The sequence below is a fragment of the Pseudoliparis swirei genome, chromosome 18, assembly GCF_029220125.1.
Source record: "Pseudoliparis swirei isolate HS2019 ecotype Mariana Trench chromosome 18, NWPU_hadal_v1, whole genome shotgun sequence".
Classification (NCBI taxonomy): Eukaryota; Metazoa; Chordata; class Actinopteri; order Perciformes; family Liparidae; genus Pseudoliparis; species Pseudoliparis swirei.
The window spans coordinates 15673145-15691475 of NC_079405.1; the positions used below are offsets into that span (position 1 = coordinate 15673145).

The following is an 18331-nucleotide window of genomic DNA, read 5'->3' on the forward strand; positions in this document are numbered from 1 at the left end:
ACCGCCTTCCGCACGTCTGCGTAACTGTGGCGTGCAGCTGGGGAAAGCCCCAGGGCCGCAGTCTGCGCCTCCCCGGTAAGCAGGGGCTGGAGGCGAAACACCCACTCTCCCGCTGGTCAGCCGCATGCCTCCGCCACCGTCTCGAAAGTCTCAATAAATGACTGCACGTCGTCCCCCGCCCTCATTTTCTGAAGCGCCACCCCCGCCCAGGGGGAAGGGATAGGTGTAGCCGCAGCCGTCTGGGCGGCGAGCAGTTCCAGGGCGCGAGTCTGCTCCTCAGCCTGGGCCAGGAGCCTCCACCGTATCTGCCGGTCCGCCTCCGCCCAGTCCTTCATCGTTGCTGCCATCTGACACAGCATCTGCCCCAGCTCCATCACGTGCTGGATTGGCAGATCTGGGTGCTGCTCGATGCTCTCCATTTGAGGAGAGAAAAACAAAAAAATCTTCTTCTTTATTTTTTTTTTTAAAGGGGTCCCACGTTTGGCTCCAGTGTGACAGGATTGTAGCCGTCACCAGTAGGTTTCCCCCCCTAAGCACCAAGGAATGCGCAACCAGAGGGATAATTGGTAACACGTTTTATTCCAATGTTAGGACCGCAGACTGTGTCTCTGCTCACTGCTCTCTCGTCTTCAGTCCGTCTAGCTCCTTTAAAGAGCAAAGCCTCACAGATACACAAAACACAGATTGTCATCAGCTCGACCGATTTACCAATCGGTCCAGCTGATGACAATCAGACACCGTTCCCTGAACCACACCCCCGCTCCACCCACTCTGCAGCCAAGCCTAAACACACCCCGCTGCCACACAAACATATGTATTGATATAAAAAGTCTCACAGCCTGTTTCGGTTTCTGTAAACATATCATGGTGAGAGAGCGAGTGCAGTATTCACCGCAAAGTATTAAGTACACAACCGCAGTTCAGAGTGGTGTATACTTCAGTTAGTTACATCCATACAGCAAAATGGTGTTTGCAGTTATTTGCTATGGACACACTCTTCTTTATTTGGCATGACCTTTGTGTAATACAAATAGCAAAGGCCATAAAACAGCACTTTGTTACCACTCTCTGAGCATTATCAATGCCCAGTAGTGATTTCTATTGTAAAGTCACTATCTCTGCCTCGCCGTATCCATGCCAGTCCATGTTCGTACCGTTCCCTCTCCCTCTATTCACACGTTAATGAGCCTCTTTCTGAACAGGCCTGTGTACTCAAGTTTGCGTGTAAAAAGCAGGCACAAGACAGAATTAGTCGATCAATCAGAATTAAATTTAAAGCATATATACAGTCTATAGGTGCTTGTTGCTATGTGAGTCACAGGCTCACTCAATTTCCATGACGACAGGGGCAGATGACATTCACCGTCTATCAGCATATCAGTTGCACACAGGAACTCTGGGTTATTGTCCCTCAGATTCATGAGAGCTTGTCACACTGCAGAAGCCACCGTGTTAGTTATTCCACTCACTCATGGGCTGCATTTACCTCCAATAATAACCTTTTTTCAACAGACTCAGTCTCCAATGTTTGAATATACATAGTTATTGACATGCAAAATATGATAGCGTTAAACCAACTTGTGTTTACTTGGAATAAACATGAACATATTTATCAAGACCTTTTCACAATTATAAACTAACAGATCAATTATAGTATGAATGGAAAATATGCACAGGGGGACATTTATCAATATTTCTTGTCACAGTACAACCATTGCATCTTGACCTAAAATGAGAAATCCTCCCATAATCAGAAAATAAAAGGCACTGGGCATAATAATGGGCAAGATGAACCATATTTAAAGTATAGGGTCACATTTGTTCAAGTCCATCCTAAAACAATACTGATATGGCCGTATGTGGATTATTCACATTAGTTGTTGCTGTGCAAATGACTTTTTTCATCCCGATGTGCGCGCCCACGCCGGCATCCGAGCTCTGCGGCGCGCAAGACGGAGATCGGAGTCGTGTTAACGCGACACGTAGAGACAGAATGACATGCTGCTGGTTCGAGATGGCCAACAACAGACGGATTGGAAGCTCATTCTGCGCATGCATTAAATGCGTTAAAAAAACAAAACTAATTCATCCTGTAATTTAATTAACTGAGTTAACGCGTTATTTTTCACAGCACTAAAATAAACACATGGGCATGTCAGTATTGTTTTAAAAGACTTGAAGACTTGTGATGTGAACCTATTTGTTAGGAAAAAATGGCCTGCTTACAAAAAACCAGCCATGATCTAGATTTGAGCACTTTGGTCCATAACTCCTGTTGGTCAATGTCTAAGCGTGCTCCTCAGGTATTTGTCCAGGGATCTTTATGCCCGGATCCAAAGTGTTTTTGGGACGGGAGTTGGCCGTGCTGGATGTGGTTTCAGCTGTGCTGATGTTTCTCTGGATGAACTGGAGGAAGTTCTCCTGAAGGGAGCCCTCATGGCTGGATGTCCCAATATCCGACGGCTGGGTCAAGCAGCAGCGCCGAAACTTGACCAGTTCTTCTCTGATCTGCCTGTTTAACAGGCCGTAGAAGAACGGGTTAACTGCAAAGGAGGAGTAGGCCAGCCAGGTGACTGCCTCTTCTAAATCCCCGGGGCTGTGCATGGAGCCAGTCAGAGACATTTGCAGGTGGAAAATGAAGTAGGGCAACCAACAAGCAAAGAACTGACCGACAATTAATACCAAAGTAAGGGCAGCCTTTCCTCCACTGAAGGCCCTTTCTGGAGATAGTCTTTGGGGCAGAGTACGGGTGGTGGTGATCATGGTGGTCTGGCTGTTGATGGAGTCTGAGCGGTTCTTAGCAAGGTTTGCATTTGCCCATGTTGGCACAACAGGGACTTGCTGCAGGGCTGCAGAACGAGCTACCTTGTACACGGAACCGTAGACGGCAAAGATAACCACTGCAGGAACCAGGAAACAAACCACGCTGAAGAACACAGAAAATACACTTCTTATACGACTGTGGCTCGCATGAAGAGAGCAGTGAGCTGCAGCAATAGAACTATGATGGCCATAAGATGGCCATCCAAACAGCGTGATCAAAGCTAAGAGGACGGACTTGACCCAGATTAGGAGCATAACACCAATAGCAAGGTTGATGGTCATCTTGACTTCGTAGCGCATGGGGTGTACGATATAGAAGTAACGCTCCACACTGATAGCTGTGATGGTGAGAATGGAGAGACAGATGAGGAAAACATTGAGGAAAATGTAAACCTGACACTCCAGAACAGTAAATACCACAGTGCCAAAAAACGCTGAGCTGGATATAATACCCAAAGGCATGAGGAGGATGGCACACAGCAGGTCTACTGCACAAAGGTGACACACAAAGGCAAACCTCTTCAGGTGAGGAGCACGGGCAATGGCCACCATCACACCAGTGTTCGCCACCAAAGCAATGAGGTTAAGGGTCACCATGCAGAACAACCCAAAAAGGTCTTTGATCTGAGACTGGGAGCTTGTGACGACGCCGACATCGGCAGGAACTGTAGGATTGGGATCCCATAGGGAAGTGGTGAGATTAGTTGGTGAGTGATTTGGCGCAGAGGCTATCATGGGAGCAGTCCTATCTGCCATCATTCATTCAAAATCCTCCATTTGTATTTTAGAAGTCTTCTTATGTTGATAACCTGGGTTAAGGAGACAGAAAACTGTTATTTATAAACATTTTAATTGTCTTTGACTATCCATCAGAAAAATTTCCTAATAATATGTATGTGACTGATAAGTTAAATATGTGAATTGAAAATTAAATTGCTGTTAAATTTCAGCCGACTACAGATTTAGAATTGAAAATGTGTTGCTTGCATGATTTAAGTGTAAACAGGTCCACTCTTGGGTAAATTGGAAAGTGTTTACATTAAATACAGTATTGACTAGCCTTGTTTATGTAAATCAGTGCCACTCTACTCTGATGTTAAAGATAAGAGTTTAAAGGACAATAAGCAATGACACGCCTCAGTAGTCTAAGCTGTTTGCTTCCAGTTGTTTTTGTTCCAGCTGCTGTCAAATATATTTTATATTACACCCGTGTATTCTGCCTTTAGACACTCGTTCAATGAAAAAGGATTTACATACCAATGTTATATATGACCTAAGGACTTCTTTTATGAGTAAACAAGAGCCAATGTTCATGAGTTTTTGTTGGATGTATGGAGAAAAATAATTATGTTGTAAACCATAAACAGAGGAGAAATACAAGTGTGTCCTTTCTGAGTGATGCAAAGTTAAAAGCAATTCAAGATTCAGCATGGCTTAAGGCCATCTTTAAAAGCTCTGATAACACTGTTTATGCAGTTGTAACACAAATATGTTTCCTCTTTGTCACAGTCTGTTCCCGGGAATAAATTAGTCAAACAAAAAAGGATAAGGTTTGCTTTCTCCAAGAAGTTTGTTTGTTTGTTTGTTTTTACAAAAAAGAAAACATTAACTCTATCCAGTGTGTAACAGTGTGCTGATATCAATACCGTCATATCTCATTGTGGTAAAACACTTACTGAAATAAAGATTGTTTAAACACATACAGCATAAAAAAAATACTGATAATTCATGAATTGACTTACCCATGATGTGTGTGTGTCAGATCAGATGAAAATAGGTTAACCAGGTGTTGACGTTACAAAGCTCCAATTGTGATCCCACATATGTTTTGACAGATTAGTCCTGAATACGCTTACATTTATTTATTTTTTCAAAAAGTAAAATATTCAGTCCTCCAACTATAAATCCATATCATCAGGTCCAGTTAACTAGATGTCTGAGGGTTAGTTATTCTGTTGAGAGTCTACAGAGGTCCAGGCGTATACGTCTAGTGTTGGAAATACTTATTCCAGGAGGATCTTTCAAGATAAAGTATGCTTCCTCTCTCTCTTTACTTCATCCTCTGATAACACTCTCATTCCTGTCCTGTGCTGTGTATGGCAGTGACTGTCACACATTGTATTGTGTGCGATTGTGTTTTTCTTTCTTTCTTTTTTTCTTTTTCTCAAATAGACACACACTCCACTGTCCCATATCCCAGAGCCTAGTCTCCCCTTGGTCCTAATGTCCATCAGGTTAAGAGGGAGACTCACATTTACCCTGATTGCGTAAGCACTATTATTTATATCGGTGATAATAGAACTGCTCACACAACACAAAAACATGCGTGTTGGTACTTCACTTTTTGGGATGGTGAACTACGATACTATGGCTGATTTACAACATACTAACTCTATACTACGAATCATTAATTAAAAAAATGTTTAACACTATACCATGACATTTTACAAGAAATTGTGACTTTTGAAACATTTTACAAAGGCTTTTTTATGACATTTGAAAACGCACTATATGATAATTGTGTATAATGAAGGCCTACTATACTGTGACTTATGAATTACCTTTTTTTGACATACCACACAACTTACTTATTCATATTTTACAAGAAAGATAAGAGATTATATTTTTCATGTTTGTTTTGTCTTTGTGTCTCTTTATTTCTTAGATGGTCCCGTCCATACCAACTGTTGCTAACCACGAACAGCCCTTTGAGTAAAAGGAAAACTAGAATGGGTCAGAGCCTCAATATTTGTGATCCACAAGGGTGAAATTAGGCCACAGAAGGTGCCAACAAGTGATTTTGGCTCAAAGATTGTTCCATGCATGTTGCCCCTTCTTAGCACAAGCAGCCAAAATGACGAAGAGAGAGTATCACCTGAGTCGGAGGGTTCCGTTTATTGCACTACAGACAAGTATCCTTGTCTTTCAAACCTCTATCAGACTAAAACACTCTGAAGAACAAAACAAACTTCACAGAAGAAGACAAAGTTAATTACTGGACATTAGGAGATGTCAGGAAGCAAAGTCTTTATACCACTATCCAATTGAGAGTCGCAAAGGTGCTATAGCCGATCGCAGCTGTCATTGGGTGAAGGCAGGGTCACCCTGGAAAGGTCACCAGTTTATTGAAGGGCTCATATTGTGGTACATGTCTACTAGAAACTATTCATACACTCTGTCATATTTATTGAATGTGTTGTAACTCTAATGCTTCCTTCTGTACACATGAGATCTATTGCTTCGTCCAATAGTTTTTTCTGCTTGTTTGGAGTTTTTCCTGATCCGATGTTCCCTGAGCCACTCCCCTCCACAGCTGAGCCTAACCACGCCGACGCCACCACAGTAATCATATACTGTGTAAAGTTGTTGTCCTGTTTTTACATTTATTAGTTATGATGTTAAATTAGTTTTCATTAATTAGTTAGTTTAATATGTTTGTATTGTTTGATTCACTTTTATTTATTTATATTTTTGATTGATTTCAATTCAATTTGCATGTTCTCCCCGTGGCAGCGTGGGTTCCCTCCAGGTTCTCCGGCTTCCTCCCACAGTCCAAAGACATGCTCAGGTTAATTGATGTCTAAATTGCCCATAGGTGTGAATGTGAGCATGAATGGTTGTACAGTATGTCTCTATATGTGCCCTGGATGGACTGGCGGCCTGTCCTGGGTGTCCCCTGCCTTCGCCCTATGTCAGCTGGGATCGGCTCCAGCGCCCCCGCGACCCTCATGAGGATGAAGCGGTATTGATAATGGATGGATGGATCATAATTTCCCTGCTTGGCTTCTCTTTCCCTGCTTGGCTTCTCTCGTCCGTGTCTTGTCTGTCATATACTTGAGAGACTCTCTCCTCATTGCTCTTCGAACTAAAACTATGGACCGATCAACTGGTCATCTGATCAACTGGTCTCTCAACGAAATTGACACCGCTTCTCGGCGAAGCTTGGGTTCGGGGGAACCTGCCCGTCCTGCCGGGACGTTGCAGCTGGTTACACGATGGACGTGTCGTGTGCCTAGCAGCCCTTTCCGTGGAGGACGTAGATGACATCTACCTATTCGGAACTATGATTACAGGATTTCTGCTGTTTGGATTTGGCGTTGCCCTGGTTTATCGGAAAATTAAGGAAACGGTGACAGCCGTTAAAAGCCCCCTAAGGCTGCCCGACGAAATTGGATCGATTTGAAATCCTATTGGGAAATGGGAGGAAAGTGGTGGAATAGTAGGTGCGCAAATTGGATGTAGCTGCTGGAAGACCAAACAATCCCAATCTTATCTGCTTTCGGCTCCCTCAACCAGAACGGTGCCTTGGCCAAGGCCGTTACTGGAACAACAACTCCCCTGAAGATCGCTGAAGTGAGAACCTCTCTCATTCCCTTGCCCTATCCACAGACACCTGTGGTTGTTGTATCCCCAGGACATTTCAAGGCTATCTCCATGGCAACGACCATCTTGCGGACTGAGAACTCTGTCTGTTGTGGCCTGGGGGAGGACGACATACCGGGCCAATCACTCACGAACTCTACACACACACTACACACTCTACACACACACTGATATGCATTCACTACCCTCACCCCATCCCACGCCTTCGCCTGCTTTATGCCCCCAGTGTGGTCTACTGGCGCTCTAACGGGCTGCCAGATGGCTGGCTGCCTGTCTACGCTGGTTACCTTCTGCCCCCCTACGGCTGAGCTTGACCACCCAGTCTTTGGTTTACCTCCCCTCCCCCCTTCCTCACATTGCATGTCTTGTTTAGATGTATGTGCTTTTGTGCTGAGGTGTTTTTTCTGCTCCCACACTGTACCCCTCTATGGGCATATTCTGGGGGTTGTTTTTTATTTTCTCCTCTCTTCCCTCGTGTTATGCTGTAATCTTCCTGGATCTGCCTGTAATTTCCCGCTTGCGGGATCAATAAAGTATACATCTATCTATCTATCTATCTATCTATCTATAATGTAATAAAGCACCAATGATGATTTTTTTTTAGATAGTAATGAGTAAACTCAAGATGGAGTGTTTTCAATTATGCATGTTTTGACAAGCACTCAGATCAACACTGATGAATGTTTAAGGACTAAGTTACAGCTTGTATTTTCTGAATGCTTCTTAAAAGTAATTTGTATCTTTAATTTCCCTTTATTTTTTAAGTGGGTTATTTAATAGTGGAGGTTTAACTGCACTACGGTCTAAAAAAAAAAAAAATGTAGCTCTTCACCGTCGGCTACTAAAAGGAGATCATCAGGTACCTTGAGGAGGGCTGTTTCCGAGCTAAAGCTCTACAACCTGACTGCAACTTCTTAAAGACGTTATAAAGACATAACAAAATGTTTAAAGTCGGGTTGAAACCTCTTTGTCAAAAACCTTTGTTCAAACAATGTTTAAAAACAGGTCTAAAACTGCTAAAACTAGAGGGATTAAGATTAGGTTTCTTTAAAAAAGGTTGGGCCACATCATTTTTAAGAGTTGATGGAACAATTTATATTGCTCAGAAGCTATTTATAATTTAAAAGAATACTGGGCCCAATTGTATTAATAACTTCTTTAAGAAATGGAGTAGGTATGAAATCAAGACTCCACGTGGTTTTTGTACAGCAGGGGTGCTCACACTTTTTCAGCATGCGAGCTACTTATAATATGTTATATATACAGTATACAGGACTGTCTCAGAAAATTAGAATATTGTGATAAAGTTCTTTATTTTCTGTAATGCAATTAAAAAAACAAAAATGTCATGCATTCTGGATTCATTACAAATCAACTGAAATATTGCAAGCCTTTTATTCTTTTAATATTGCTGATTATGGCTTACAGCTTAAGAAAACTCAAATATCCTATCTCTAAATATTAGAATATCATGAAAAAGTATACTAGTAGGGTATTAAACAAATCACTTGAATCGTCTAATTAACTCGAAACACCTGGAAACACATTTTCAAATGTTTGATTTTGTTTTGCTGTTATAAATCTTTTTTTTAACTTGGTCTGAGGAAATATTCAAATTTTATGAGATAGGATTTTAGAGTTTTCTTAAGCTGTAAGCCATAATCAGCAATATTAAAAGAATAAAAGGCTTGCAATATTTCAGTTGATTTGTAATGAATCCAGAATGCATGACATTTTTGTTTTTTTAATTGCATTACAGAAAATAAAGAACTTTATCACAATATTCTAATTTTCTGAGACAGTCCTGTATATACACTACCAGGCACGTGCACAGATAGAGCCCTAGTGGTGCTCAAGCACCAGCCCTTTTGCCCTGGATGAGAAAAGGGCCCTTTTTGCTGGAGACACATTTTTCATTCATCAGTATTTAAGAATAAAAGTTACTCTCTCTGTCATCAAGTCCCCCCAAATGTGTTTTAATATCCGACGGGGCATTAATTTGAGTTTGTGTGAGAATTTCGCCCCGACCTACTCCGCAGCGCTCACGAGCCCCCCCCACCCTCTCCCCCCCCGCCGCGCCCCTCCCTCCTCCACTTCCTCCTCCGCGCAGTGCTCCTCGCGCCACCAAGCGGCTGCACCTCCTTCTCCTCTGACCCGCAGCACCAGACAAACAGGTCATGACGGTGTTTGTCCCCTGACGTTGTTTCTGATAAATCAACCACAACATTAGCGCTGCTGAAAACATGACGTCACAACTGGTCCGACGTTTCCTAAACAAATAAACAAACAAAAACTCACGAAATCCGTGATTTCAAAGCCTCGTCCAGCTGGTTACTGAGTGTTAGTTATGTTTAGAGAATAGAGAGAGGGAGAGAGAGAAGAGAGAGAAGAGAGAGAGAGAAGAGAAAGAGAGGGAGAGAGAGGAGAGAGAGAAGAGAGAGAGAGGAGAGAGAGAGAAAAGAGAGGAGAGAGAGAGAGGAGAGAGAGAGAGAGAGAGACCTGCCCCTCTGTTTTCCACCCGGACTTCCTAGTTAAATAAGACTAAAACCACTGTTAAAAGAGAAGAAACTCGTCTCCGGAGGTCGCAGAAGGCACTGGCTCAGGACATTTCTTTAGGGAGGCTTATAGGACCCCCCCCTGCGGGGCAGGGCCTCCCCCAAGGAGATGTTTGGGAACGCTGGCTGTAGTCGTTGAGGAGGCTCCTCCAACCGGTCAGGGCCGGGGGTCGCTCCAGCCCCCCCGCATCCACCAACTGCTGCAGAGAAAGGGTCTTTGTTAGCAGCAGCGCCCTAGTAGTCAGACTGTGGGCACCTTTCGCAAAAAGGGCCCACGACTAAAACACCCTGATAAAAGGAGAGGATGCAGCTGGCCACGCCTCGCAGGCCCTGTCCCCTCCTCTCTCTAAAACAGCAAAGACATCTGGGGGCAGCCACTTCCACTTGAAAGTCCCCTCTATCTTCTCTGTGACGCCCTCCAGTTCTTCTTTTTGTGGAAGAACCGGAGGGCCCACGCCACCCCCCCAGCAGGGGCTTCTTTCTTTCCAGTTCACTGATGATGCCGCATAAAATCATGTACTATTTGACTTAAGAGGTTTACATCTTTTTGGCTTGTAATAAAAACAACGGCGTCGTCGCGGCATCCGATAAAATCATTCTTCCATTAAAACCAGGTCCTCAGCCTGGCATGGAACCAGAGGCCAGACTCGTTGAAGACGTCTGGATGTCCCTTCGAGGACATAAACTCAGCGGGAGGCCGTCGTCGGGGGCGCGCGCCTGCATTCCCTGCAGGGCAGCTTTCAGCTCTTGGGGGTTATCCTGAGGCAGCTCCACAGAGCCCCTCCTCCGACTCTCCCTCCTCCCTATACTCAGTGGCATAAAGGGAGGTAAAACCCCACCGCCGCTTCGAATCTGGCTTGGCCACAACCCTGCCCTGCCGTCCGTCAGCAGTGTCCATCTCCGCGATGGTCTCTTGTACTCTAACCCGAACAGGTCGGCGAGAGCCTTTTTTTTTTGAGGACTTCAATATGTCCTCGATCTCCTGTGGACTCGCTCAAACTTTCCAGGTCCACTATCTCAGTCTGCTTAATTTCTACCACGGTCCCACCACTGCCTAAGATTATTAAAATCACTCTTCCTCAGCCTAAAATGAAACTGTATTAAAATGCCAATATGCGCCCTGGGTAAAAGTTCCTAATAAAAACATGACATAAAACCAAAGAGTGATCAGTAAAACCGCACCTGCTGTGAAGCTGGATGTGGCTCTGTGTGGTTTCTGTCATTAAAATCATCCTCTGTGCAGTTAAAATCCCCCAGAATAAACATCATTAATTTTGGATAAAACAGCTTCCTCTCTGCGCAGTTGTTGGAGCATAGACATTAATTAAAACAACATTAAAAAGGTCGAACCGTGCTTTCACAAAAAGAATCAGCCTCCACGATGTGTTTGACCTCCAGTGACGAGGTTGGTGTTGTGGCTCAGGAGGACTTCCTCCTCCAGTCCGCCTCGTTGGTGCTGTCGCTGTCGTCTCTTTGTAAGAGAACATCGTTGGCTTTCATCTTGTTAAATTCATAAATAGATGTTCTCTTCTTACTGTCCCGCTCCAAGTTTAAAAACAAATAAAACTTAAAATCAACAAATCAAATTTTAATCCTAAAACCTCTTGCTTTTCAAACGCTGCCGGACTCTGGCCGCTTCTTTTCTTTTGGGCTTCTTTCTGGCCCTGCTTCCTCCTCATCCATCTACCATCACCACCATCACCAATATTTTTGTTGTTTTTAATCCCCCATCGCCACCATCACCACCATCACTCACTCATTCACTCACCACATGTGTGTCAGATACAGCAGCAGTGACGCCGCTGCGCGCCTCTCTCGCTGGAATCGGCGCGCTTCCGGCCGCCCTGCCCCGGCAAGCAAACCCTCGCGGTGTGCCTCCTCGGAAAGCACTTCATCGCCCGCGAAGACGCTAAACCCCACCTGATCCAGGAAGATCACGACTTCACGCTGCTGAACCCGACCTTCTTCCGACTGCCGGGCAATTCCTCCACGCTGCACAAGGAGTCACGGAGATCTTAATCCCGTGTCTCCTCGTGAGCAGCGGGGGAATCGTGCAAACATTTCTGCCGCGCACCGAGGTGAGGCACCGTAACACACCACATAAACTAAATACAAACAACTATGAAAGAATAGAGAAGAGAGAAACACACAGACAACTGACGCTCAGCGTGAACTGAGAGAGAGAGAGAGAGAGAGAAGAGAGATAGAAAAGAGAGGAGAGAGAGAGAGAGGAGAGAGAGAGAGAAGAGAGAGAGAAGAGAGAAAGAGAGAGAGTTCTTATTCCATTCTATTTAACATGGGCTAGTCTAGGATTTGCGTGGCCAGACTGAAAAAAAAATCATAATGCCTCTGGTATTGTTCAGAGGGCCGGGCCAAATGTGGAGGTGGGCCGTATTCGGCCCGCGGGCCTTAGTTTGAGGACCACTGCTCTTGGCTGTTGATGTCTATCAATATCGCTCATTTTGAAAATGACGTAAGAGGGCGATACGGATCCGTATCAGACCAGGAGGAGGGCGATACGTGGCCATTAGCCAATCAGAACGCTTGTACTGTTGTTGCTATATAATAATTCCTCTTTATTCATAAAGAAAATGTAAGCTAGCGGTCTGATGCTGCCAGAGGAAACGCAGGTCGAGGACAGCATCATCAGTGTAATGCTGCTAATGCTTCAACTCTGTCAGAATATTTTTTTTGGCATTGGGTGCCCTTTTTTGAGCACCTGCCCCCCAAAATGTCTGTGCACGTGCCTGTACACTACCATTCAAAAGTTTGGGATCACTTAGAAATGTCCTTATTTTTCAAAGAAAAGCATTGTTTTTTTCAATGAAGATAACATTAAATCAATCAGAAATACACTCTATACATTGTTAATGTGGTAAATGACTATTCTAGGTGGAAACGTCTGGTTTCTAATGAAATATCTCCATAGGTGTATAGAGGCCCATTTCCATCAACGATCACTCCAGTGTTCTAATGGTACATTGTGTTTGCTAATCGCCTTAGAAGACTAATGGATGATTAGAAAACCCTTGAAAACCCTTGTGCAATTATGTTAGCACAGCTGAAAACTGTTTTGCTGATGAGAGAAGCTATAAAACTGGCCTTCCTTTGAGCTAGTTGATTATCTGGAGCATCACATTTGTGGGTTCGATAAGACTCTCAAAATGGCCAGAAAAAAAGAAGTTTCATGTGAAACTCGCCAGTCTATTCTTGTTCTTAGAAATGAAGGCTATTCCATGCGAGAAATTGCAAAGAAACTGAAAATTTCCTACAGCGGTGTGTACTACTCCCTTCAGAGAACAGCACAAACGGGCTCTAACCAGAGCAGAAAGAGAAGTGGGAGGCCCCGGTGCACAATTCAGCAAGAAGACAAGTACATTAGAGTCTCTAGTTTGAGAAATAGACGCCTCACAGGTCCTCAACTGGCAGCTTCTTTAAATGGTACCCGCAAAACGCCAGTGTCAACGTCAACAGTGAAGAGGCGACTCCGGGATGCTGGCCTTCTAGGCAGAGTGGCAAAGAAAAAGCCATATCTGAGACTGGCCAATAAAAAGAAAAGATTGGTATGGGCAAAAGAACACAGGCATTGGACAGAGGAAGATTGGAAAAAGGTGTTTTGGACAGTTGAATCCAAGTTTGAGGTGTTTGGATCACACAGAAGAACATTTGTGAGACGCAGAACAGGTGAAAAGATGCTGGAAGAGTGCCTGACACCATCTGTCAAGCATGGTGGAGGTAATGTGATGGTCTGGGGCTGCTTTGGTGCTGGTGATCCCAAACTTTTGAACGGTAGTGTATATATATATATATATATTTATTTATTTGTATACACACAAACCCTGAAAAAGCAGGGTTGTCATATTTTGTTTGACTGTAAAAAATAATTTACAGTGAAAAATTGGAGTAAACTCATGAGTCATGAGCAAGAACAGCTGATGTGGTGACATCATCAAGTTAGCTGCTGTTCCAATCGCAGAAAGACCGTCCTCCCGTCCTCCCGTCCTTCGGAGTCTGGACTCCCAAGACCAGACTCCGAAGACCAGACTCCAAAATACACAAGTCTGTACTCAGTGTACTTTGAATTGAGAAACGGCTATTGTCACTGTAAATAACCCCTTAAAAGGTGTATTTTTTGTGTTGATTGCCTTCTTTTGTATCTGCTTTATTGGTTTTGATGTATGCCTTTTTATATTGTATTGTTTTAATGATTTTGTATATGTTTTAATCTACTTCCTTTTAGCGCTAAATCAGACTTTTATTTTGAAATGTTAAAAGGAAGCGCACCTTTATTTTATGTTAAAATACAAACTTGATGGTACGGCTAAATGTTACGGACGGATGCGCATTTCCTATAAAGTTTTTAAAGTTTTAATGGTCCCGTATCAGGCTAATGCTATTAAAAAATAAAAATAAACGATTTTGCACGAAAACGGAATTGCAACTTTCAAACGCTATTTTGCCCTGCAAGACTGAATTTCTTTCAAATAAACAGAACAACGATCGCAACAATGAACACACATTAAATAAAGAACAAAATTCCTGAGAAAATGTCACGTCTGTGCTGAACTACGCTCCGGCTATGCCCCCCTGATCAACGGTGCACATTCACTCCCTCGTCGTGCCCAACATAATGTGACCGCCTACGGCTGCTTGTAATCAAGCTAGCTCTATAGCTCAGCATGATGAGTGTTTGACTGGACACCTGGAGATGTGTGTTCAATTCCAGGACAAGACAGCTTTTTTCATCACTTTTTTTTTTTACATTGAATTTACATGACGTGGTCTACACTTCACGTAGGGACACATGATGCATGAATATGTTCACAGACTCAAAGCGCCACCTACTGGCTCAACTGGACTTTGTCGAATCTGCCCCAAACTTCTCGTGCTCGTTACAAGTCACGGCCCGAGTCAAGTCAGACCGGCGTGCCTGCGTCCTCTGTCCGGGGGCGCCAGCGTCTCGCCGGCGCCCCCGGCCGGCGCAGATGAGCGAGGACCCGTTCGACGCTGCTTGCAGCTTTAATGTTTTTTTTGTTTTCTGTTCTGTTAATGGCTGGCATTGCCGTCAAAATATTGGTTGGAGATATAGATGGGGGCGCAACAAAAAAACTGCCCAGCAAAAAAAAAAAACTGGTAGACTGGTAGATCGCCGCGATCGACTGGTAGATCGCGATCGACGTATTGAGCACCCCTGTTGTACAGGATATGACTTCAGCTAAATAGGACAGCGATATCTCCTTTACTCAATACATCAGGCTAAGGCAGACATGGGCAAACTACGGCCCGCGGGCCACATCCGGCCCGTTAGGCTTTTTAATCCGGCCCGCCGAACTTGTCCAAATCGCGACTTTGTTTACTTCCGGTGTGCGTTGGCGCGGAAAGTACTCGTCACACAAAACCCTTCACCATGATTTGTCAACATTTTGTGAAAAACAACAACCAATGAACACTCAGTAAATCACAAGGGACCCGCCCACCACACAGGTGAGACTCATTTAGAAACAGCCGCAGTGATTTTGGCGAGCAGCGCGGAGCCTGGAGGGGCTGCAGAGCCACGAGGAGGAACACGCAGCCAGAAGAGAGCCACTTGAACCGGGTAAGAGTCTTTACTACACGTTACGTGTCACGGTGTCCGTAACTTGTGCGCGGTGCTGACTAGTCTTGTATTTTACAGAGAGGATTCACCAGCGCCTGCAGCCTGCAGCGCAGCCTGCAGCGCAGCCTGCCCGGCCAGCAGAGAGCTCTCGTGACACGATGACATGATGTTATTATAGTGAAGCCATATTGTAAATAGTCTGTCAATAGTTGTGTTCTGTTTTCTATTTCACAACATGTATATTATGTAGAATTATTATTTTTTTATGTACAATACATATATATTTTAAAAAAAATGTCATGGTCATTTTTTATTTGCACACACCCCATGAAACTTTATCTGCAATATGAAGTCATTTCTCAGTCCCATCTTTATCATTTTGGTGAATGTGTGACAGACCACATAATTTTTACTAAAAAAACGTTAATACAAAATTTGGTTTTCCTCATTTATTCAATTCAGTTTATTTGTAGAGACCAATTTCACAAATTACAAATTTGTCTCGGAGTGCTTTACAATCTGTGCATATAGACATCCCTGACCTTTGACCTTTGACCTCACATTGGATCAGGAACAACAGAGGAGGATCCCTCTCCAGGATGGACAGGTGCAATTACATGTATCTAGCATTGTATTCAGATATTTCACTGCTTTTGTGAACCTATGACCTTTGGTAAACCAATTTCAAACACCAAAACAGTTCGTCCACATGAGTAAAGGTGTGTTTTCAGAAGAGATATGAATAATTTTTAAAAATCGAACTTCAATTGTCAGCTTAAAGACCCCTTTCTAGTTTCTGCTGCAGGCAGGATATTTAATACATTCTATCTCTCAGGACAATCCGTCCATTATTTTATGGGTTTAAAACAATTAGAAATTATTGAGCTTGAGTATTTCGTTGGGTAATAATTTGTTTTGAATGTTGAAAGTGAGCATTGATCTCTTTCCAGTAAATGTTGATTACTTTAACTTTGCACCTTAAATTGAAATGTATAAAAAACAGATGCAATCTCCAGGTTTAATAAATTACATTGCGTGTCCAAATGCTCCTGGCCCGGCCCCTCTGTCACATTTTAGAACCGAATGTGGCCCGCAGGTCAAAAAGTTTGCCCACCCCTGGGCTAAGGGCATCCTTCCTAGAAGTAAATGATTCCCCAGAGTCATCACCGACCCTTCTATGGGAAACAGGAAAAGCAGTTTTAAGAGGAATAATCATTTCATTTTCCGTCTACAAAAAAAAGAAAGAAAAAAAAGAAGAAGCTGAATTGGAACAACAAATCAACAAATGAACCAACCAATCATTAATGCAAGCAACCCAACATTGGAAACCCAAAACGAATTGAGAAAATATAAATTACAAATAGATGAAATAATAGATAATAAAACTCAATTCCTAATACACAGATTTAGACAAGAACATTTTCACCATAGCAATAAATCTGGTAAATATTTGGCAAGTCAAATTAAACAAAATAAGGAAAAAACTACAATCACAATCATTAAAGACTCAACAGGGAAACCAACAAATTCACCCGATGAAATCAATAAAATCTTCAGAAGTTTTTATGCCAAACTTTATTCATCTGAAAAGGACCCACACCCAAAAGACATTCATTCATTTTTCAACAGCATTGATTTACCACAGATTAACAAAGAACAAAATAACACACTTGACTCACCATTAACACAGGATGAACTTTGTTCTGCCCTCCATCTCATGCTCAATAACAAAGCACCCGGACCTGATGGCTACCCTGCAGAGTTCTATAAACACTTTTGGTTCATCATAGCTCCACTTTTTCACAAGATGATAACAGAAATAAAACAAAATTCGCAATTCCCAGCTAGCATGAATACAGCCTGTATATCACTCCTCCTCAAACCAAACAAAGATCCAACTCTTCCATCAAGCTACCGTCCCATTTCCCTCCTCAATGTAGACATTACAATCATCACAAAGACACTAGCTCACAGATTAGAAAAAGTCACTCCATTTATAATTCACCCAGATCAATCCGGCTTTATCAAAGGTAGACACTCATACACTAACACACGCAGACTGTTTAATTTAATCAACTACTCATCATTACAACAAGCCCGAACCATCATCGCCTCTTTAGACGCAGAAAAAGCATTTGATAAAGTAAATTGGACATTTCTCCTAAGCGCATTAAAAAGATTTGGTTTTGGGGAGTCATTTATTAACTGGGTCAAAATTCTATACACTGCACCTACAGCCACCGTCATCACCAATGGACACACCAATGAATACATATTTCCACCAGGCTGTCAGAGCTGTTCACACTCAACTTCACTCCACTACTTAAAACAATAACCGACGACCTCCTCCGTTGGATGAAACTACCACTATCACTCATGGGCAGAATAGCAACAGTTAAAATGACAATTCTTCCTAAAATAAATTACCTATTCACAATGATTCCATCTCAACCCACCCACTCCTGGTTCAAATCTCTTGACATCACTAAATTCTACTGGAAAAATAAGACACCAAGAATAAAACTGGCCACTTTACAACAAACAAAAAAACAAGGAGGACTTGAAGCTCCAAATTTTTCTCACTACTCACTAGCAAACCAACTTCAATACATTCTTAAATGGATCCACCCCACTCACTCAGACAACACATGGTTAGACATAGAACAGACAGTATGTAAGGACATCCAGATTTCAGACCTACCATTTCTCAGCGAATCAGTCAAACGCCATCCTTGTTTCAAAATGGTAACAATAGCAGAAACTCTGAAAGCCTGGTGGAAATTCCATAAGTTCACTAATATCACTTTTGCACCCTCAAATTTCACCCCTATATGGAACAATCCGGACATTCTAAGCAGTAGTAAACCTTTAAATCTCCACACATGGTCCACTAAAGGCATCACTCATTTGAAACACATCTTTAATAAAAATACCCTGGTTTCATTCCCCCAATTGGTTCAGAAGTACGGCATCG

At 43.0% G+C, this 18331-nt stretch overlaps 1 protein-coding gene across 1 annotated transcript; it reads right to left on the minus strand.

Annotated features, from left to right (window-relative positions):
* Window positions 1-1301: 1301 nt before the first annotated feature.
* Window positions 1302-3644, minus strand: gpr61l (G protein-coupled receptor 61-like). The gene has a single exon (XM_056437878.1). The coding sequence runs from the start codon at window positions 3580-3582 to the stop codon at window positions 2287-2289; it is 1296 nt and encodes a 431-aa protein (XP_056293853.1). The 5' UTR covers window positions 3583-3644; the 3' UTR covers window positions 1302-2286.
* Between the last annotated feature and the right edge of the window lie 14687 nt (window positions 3645-18331).

What these genes read in the sequence shown, in the direction of transcription:
- gpr61l (XM_056437878.1), bottom strand. Translation starts at nt 3,582, where the DNA reads ATGATGGCAGATAGGACTGCTCCCATGATAGCCTCTGCGCCAAATCAC.